The sequence below is a fragment of the Puccinia triticina genome, chromosome 2A (genome assembly GCF_026914185.1).
Source record: "Puccinia triticina chromosome 2A, complete sequence".
Classification (NCBI taxonomy): Eukaryota; Fungi; Basidiomycota; class Pucciniomycetes; order Pucciniales; family Pucciniaceae; genus Puccinia; species Puccinia triticina.
In genome coordinates this window covers 8,428,287-8,434,697 of record NC_070559.1, presented here as the reverse complement: position 1 = coordinate 8,434,697, position 6,411 = coordinate 8,428,287, and the positions used below count along the sequence as shown (strand labels likewise).

General features: G+C 49.6%; 1 protein-coding gene across 1 annotated transcript; it reads left to right on the top strand.

The window, feature by feature from the left end:
- Positions 1–995: 995 nt before the first annotated feature.
- On the top strand, positions 996–2,731 carry PtA15_2A890 (uncharacterized protein; the record flags this gene model as incomplete). The annotated part of the gene is made up of 3 exons (XM_053166957.1): positions 996–1,005; positions 2,201–2,624; positions 2,704–2,731. The coding sequence occupies 3 exons, from the start codon at positions 996–998 to the stop codon at positions 2,729–2,731; spliced, it is 462 nt and encodes a 153-aa protein (XP_053018128.1).
- Between the last annotated feature and the right edge of the window lie 3,680 nt (positions 2,732–6,411).

Genomic DNA, 6,411 nt, shown 5'->3' with positions numbered 1-6,411 from the left:
CTGACTAATGCTGAGGGGATGAGATTAACACTAAGAAAAAGAAAGAAAAGGTGTGGCTGATTTCTACTTGATCTTAGGAGCTAGTACTATGAGCTGACTACTGACTACTGAGGATGAAAGGGTTGGGGCAATGGTTGAAAGGGGCAAAGCAATGGCAATGATTCAATAGCAATGGGTTGATGAGAATGGGCACTATAATTTCTGTATCTAAAATTCTCTATAAATTCTGCATAAGGTACAAGTGAGAGGGGAAGGACAGTTCTTATATGAAAGGAAAATGAGCACAGACAATGAGGAATTCTGGCTATGGGAGTGAAGGTTGTACAAATGGGGAAAAGGTTCTGGCTATGGGAATAAAAGATTGTACAAATGGGGAAGGTGATGTGAACATAGTAACAACTTGTAATGATGAGCACTACTGAAAGAGGTAAGCACAGATCCAATGATGTAATGTGTACAATAGGCATAGTACATAATGAGTAAAGTATGTAAAGAGTTTAGTATGTGAGAAAATATCTGTGAAAAGAATGTGATGTAATGATTCAACTAAGTTACTAATGAAATGAGTATTGTAACTAATGAAGACTGTAAGGTTTCTGTAAGTCTTATATCCTCTATAACTATTGATCCATTGAAGATAAGGGGGTACTATGTATGAGTGACTATAGGTGAAATTTGGCGTAGAATCTGAATATGCAATAGTAATGAGGTATTTGTGAAGGGTTATGGGGAAATGGGCAATGTAATGATGAATATATGTAAAGGAAAGCAATAAAATACTACTTATGGTTTGGAATGGAGCACCACACCGGCCGGCACCCTTCCGCACTACCCACACCAACCAACACCCACCCAACCGGCTGCCCAGCAAAAAAATATATCAAAAAACCCCTCTGACGGCATCGGTGAGTCTTCATTCCTCTCTCCCTTCCATGTCCCCCATCTGCTCTTCTGACTAACGGCCTGCCCCCGCCAGATTTGTCCTTGTCCGCAGAATGCAAGCCTGTCAGATCCCCCCGCTGCCGTTTCCGAACGCCCCAACTGGTTCACAAGAATCCTATTTAGAGCCATTGTTGGTTGATCCCGGAGACTCTCGGTCGTACATCCTTTTGAACAAAATCACAAGACCCCGTTGAGTCTCAGTCACAGGCCCACAACCTTCCCCCCCAATCCCCAAATCTCAGTACCAACCTAGAACCTCGGCCCACCCAAGAACCTCCACAAACGGTGATTCTGGAGCTTGCCGTGTTTGCACCTTCAATGACACATCAGCTAGCCATTGTCCAGAAGGGAAAAGCCCCGCCTTCGACCCCAGAATACTCAAAGTTAGGTACTGACGGGCGTGTTACTTGGTCTGTATGCCTAACCGGACACTCCTTTGTCAGCTTCAAGGAGGGGTTCATCGCGCGGGTCTCCCAAAAGCGCGACTATGTGGGTGTCCGCCTCAAGAAGCTTGACGCCGAGGGAAACATCATCCAGTGGAGGTGTATCATTGTAAACAACCGTAGCTACGGGGTCAAGGCCAATGTGGCGGTATCAAACAAGGACAAATTCCGGGTGTTTGTCCAAGAGGTGATACGGAACCCTGCAAACAAGGTCAGGGTGAGAGTCACAATGGAGGATCCAGCTGTGAAGGAGAAGAACGCCGCTGCGGTATGTCCCACATCCTCCATTTTGGCCTTGTTCTAATGTCCTGTTCTGACCATATCTCTGTCATCCCCTATCCAGGTCCGAGCTCAGGATGAGAATCTTGCCCTACTACACGCCCTCAAAGGGACTCGCCTAGCATTGCAAAGGAAGGCGTCTTGGGCCGTCATGAATGTAGGTTCATTTGACCATTCTGCCCATGTTAACTCTTGCTGAGTATTTCCCCCCGCGCAGCCCAAGACCGACATCAACTCTGCGGCGATCATTCAAAAGGTACAGCTGCTGACCGCCCACATCAACGCCAAATACGGGGGAAACAGCAAGCATATGGTCATCCAAGACCCCCAGAATCCAACGGCTGCAGGAATTGAGATTTACTCAAGCAACTTATGGCTTTGGGCTTGGGCCCTCATCCATCAAGCGCCAAATGTTGACATGGACACCCTGCCAACCACCAAGGATTTCCCAAGTGTACCAGGTTGAGTTTACACCGTCGACGAGCTGGCCAATCAGAGGCGCAAGGGTGCCCCAAAAGGCAACACATGCCCTTCAGGCCCCAAAGTAACCCCTGCGGCACCTCCAGCAGCAACACCTGCGGCAGTGCCATTGGCCCCTAAATTCACCCCGGCGCGAGTCACCCCATTGGGCCAAGTCCGGCCCCCACGTGTGATACCCGAGAGTCTACCACCTAGTCCCAACGACTCACCTGCAGCTCAACCAGCCCAACCTCTTACTGAGTCGGTCACTTATTGGGGTGAACCTTACTCAGGCCCCATGGTTCCAATCTCTCAACCTCATAACGGCGTAGTGGGCATTCTAATTGCTTCTCCCCCTCCTGTTGGCGCGCAGGACCAACTACCACCCAATAACGCTGCGCCTCATGGTTCCCCCCTGGCCTCTAAGGTCCCGTCCTCCGGCTTCAACTTTATGTCCCCGGAAGACGATCTGCCCAGCCTCCCAAACAATCCGCGGGAACTGTCTGACAGCCCTGAGCCAGACCCCAGCACAAGCAAGCAAGCAAATTCGGACCGCTTGGCCTTGGTCCCCGTGTCCAAGAATCCCAAGCATGTGGCCCCCAGTTTGACTAGTGACATTGAGTATGTCTCAGGTGGGAACTGCACGCTCTCAATTGAATGATCCCCGGTGCGCAAGCTACCACGCAGTCCAGCGACCAATGGGGTGGCCCACACTCTCAGCCGTCTCAAGTTCAACCCTTGTCAATCATCGCCTCGCGGTAAAGCCCCGGCCAGTTGCCAACCCGCAAGGCACCCGGGTCTGGTGCTTCCTTGTCGGTCAACCCTAAACACCCTAAATCCACAAGCACAGACCCCCTCAATGGCTGGATCTCCGATAGCAGTCCCCCTAGGCAATATCATACCCGTCACCCGGTTAATCTCAACTTGGCCGGGCGGGCCCTCACAATTGAAGAATTTTTGGATCACTGCAACTTCAGCCGACAGAACCCAACACCTCGGGGTTTAATCAACATCTCCCAAGTCAGTCACTGGAGCTTCTTTGCGCAGAACAACCTGGAAAAGTTGGTCACCGACATGAACTATCCAATACCAATTGCAAGGCAACTGTTGGCCGGCGCTCAAAGCCTCATCCCAACGCATTATGATGCTTAGCCAGCCAAGCGTACGTGGATACGGAAATCTGCCCTGTTAAGATGATGTTATAATTTCTATGTGATAAATATGTAATTCTGTAAGACTGTTGAGCGAGGCTACCAGTCTTTGCTATATGATGATTTGTATATACAGTGATGATAATGTGATGATAAGATATTGTGTGATGAAAGAGATGTTGAAATTACAACTGGGCCGAATGGGCCTATTTATACTAATGCCCACCACTGGTGGGTGTGAATTAACCCGGTGGGTCCTCCCCTCCTATCAAAGCATTTGAGCACGCTTGCTTTCTCAGTGCGTTTCACTTGCTTCACTCTGTACTTACCAAGAGTCACTCGCCTTCTCTTGACGATTGTGCGCTCAGCAATCAGTGCTTTTCTTTTCCTTGCATTCATTCTGAATGCTACTTTGACATTCTCGGCTAACACTTGCGCATTCGCATCTATGAGCGCAGCGAGCTCCTGACTTGACCATTTAGCCTGCTTGGCTGCTTTTTGTCTGCTGTGTTGCTCTCGACGGTACCTTAGTGCCACCCGCACATGCTGAGCATGTTCGGTGGCCTGTAGTTCGGGTAGACGGGGATCGTCTATCTCTAGTTCGGTAGATCGAATGCGTGACGGTTCCTGTGACATGTCGTGTGTGACACTTGCTGATGATTGGGTCGAAAGCACACACAAACTGGCTGAGGCCCGTTGTTCAACATGCCCAGCATCCCAGGTTTTTTTTGCGGGCAATAGCCCTTTTTTTCCTGCCGATGAGACCCCATGCAGCCCCATCCACAATTTTCCATTTCTTATCTCTCTCTATTGCCTGTTATTTATGACTCAGCCAGACTTGTGTCCAAAGTAAATATATCAGTTATGTTCTGAATAATGACCAGCAGGATCTGGCCCAACGAGTCCCAAAGATCAAAAAACCAATACCCTTGGCCCACCAAAGCCCTCTAAATTCCAAGTGGGACCATAAATCTTCTAAGTCTCAAGGCCAAGGAGTGTCCTTGTGAAAGACTAAGACCGAGCTGCCCTCAGCGAAGCCCCTTAGATGGCAAAGCCACAAATTTTGGCCAATTCCATGAGATGGACCATCAAGGCTCAAATTTTGGCTAATTTCTTAAAATTTGCTAAGTCCTTGAGGCCCTTGGCCCACAAAGGGCAAACAATTTGGAGAGTCAAAATGTGCTCCTGTACATTTTACAGCACAAGCAAGCCTTTGGAGAATTGTACAGCACAAGCACCTCAAGCTGCATGTTCTCACTGTTCTTTTGCAACTGATCACTAGACCACACAAGGATTTATGTGCGGATCAGGAAATATAATTCATTGCAAAATTATCAACTACAATTTGCCAGATTACAGTCTGTACCCACTCCCCCTGAAGAGACCCCTCATCAAGTTTGGGGTCACAAGCTTTGGGAGGTAAGCCTTGATTATGTCGGCATCAAGTTCAGTACCGGTGAGCATCCGGTTTTGTTTGAGGCCGGACTTGAGGTTTGCAAAAACCTTCTCAATAGGATTCATGTCGGGGGAGTAGGGTGGCAGATAGATAAGGAGTACCTGGTTCTCAGCAAAAATGTCGGCAATCCGCCCACGGTGATGGATAGCCGCATTGTCTATGATCAGAACACCGTTCCGCCCAGGGAACGGGTTCATGACAGGCATCTGAATCCCCCCCAAAAAGCGCAAATACTTGTGACATTAGTGTGAAGCCGTAGGGTGTGTGACAAGCCTGCCTGACTCACAAGTAAATCCTCCAAGAAGTATTCAATGTTGAGGCGGCACATCAAACCTTCTTGGGCCATCATCAATAGCATGCCATCAAGGGACACCGCCGGCAAAACGGTAACCCGTGTTGCATCGTGTGCTCAATGAATGCGCTTCGTGCGACGGCCCCGGGTGCCTCAAGCACAATTGTGGGAGTGGGTGCCCAGAGAGACACCACATTTGTCTATGTGGGAAGCAGATTGCATGGTCAGCAAAGGTACAGGACCCAAATTCAATGAGAATCAAGGCATCAAGGCCAAATGGGAGACAAACCAATAAAAACAAAGTAGTTAGACGGGTATGGGCCAACCTGGTTAATTTACCAAGCGCGTTTCTCTGGGCATTGTGCCGGGTGGACGGTGCGCGCAACCTTCTTTGTCATATTGAGGCGGTCCCTCAATTCATCCGAGATAGTGGAAATCGGGTGCCGCTCACCTGTCATTATCTCGAGGTGTGACTGGATTTCGTCCAAGTAGAGGGTGGGCTCCAGTTCAAGCACAGCCAGAATGAACTCTTGTTCTTCTGTGGAGAAAAATAAGGGTCGGCCTTGATCCCCGTAAAAAGCTGGGTCGCACACAACGTCTTGAGTTGTTCGCCAGAGCCAATTCAATTGCGCCAGCGAGTCTTGAGAGACCTTCTGGTCGATTGTGTTGTTGATCTCATTGAGGGATAGCCCGTGGATGCTGAGCTTGAAAATGATGAGTTTCACATCGCGGGCGTACTTTATGAAAACCATGATTGACTGTACAAATGGCAAAGGCAGAGGCATTTGTTTAGTATAGTGGCCGGCAAATGATCACAAAAACACCCGAAAAACTTACCAATCGGCGGGTTGCGGGTAATCTGGTATTGAACGTTGGCAGGCAGGTGGATTGGCTGGTGGACATTGGCAGAGTGGTGCCGTCAGTTTGATGGGGGACATGGAAGGGAGAGAGGAATGAAGACTCACCAATGCCGTTGGAGGGGTTTTTTGATGGGGAGCCGGTTGGGTGGGTAGTGCGGAAGGGTGCTGGCCGGATTCTGGGTGGGTGGGCTGGGCGAAAAAAAAATTCCTGCCGGCCGGATTCGGGGGTGGGGGCCATGGGGAGAGGAGAGAGGTGCTGCAGAAGAATACAGGAGCTGTATTCTTCTGGTGGCTGAAGTCAAGTTGGGGGGTCCCAACCCAGGGGCCGCGACCGCAAGCTTTCACGTACACCACCGGGCCTGTTTCTGACATCCCAGACCGTTGTTGCAACGGTCTGGTTCAGCAGACATGTTCCCAACGGGCCTGCATCATCTATGTCAAGCGACCCGTCGAGCATGCGGAGGTCTGACCGCTGCAACAACGGATGGAAATAATCCGTTGTGCAGACAAGTTTTCAACGCAAAGACAA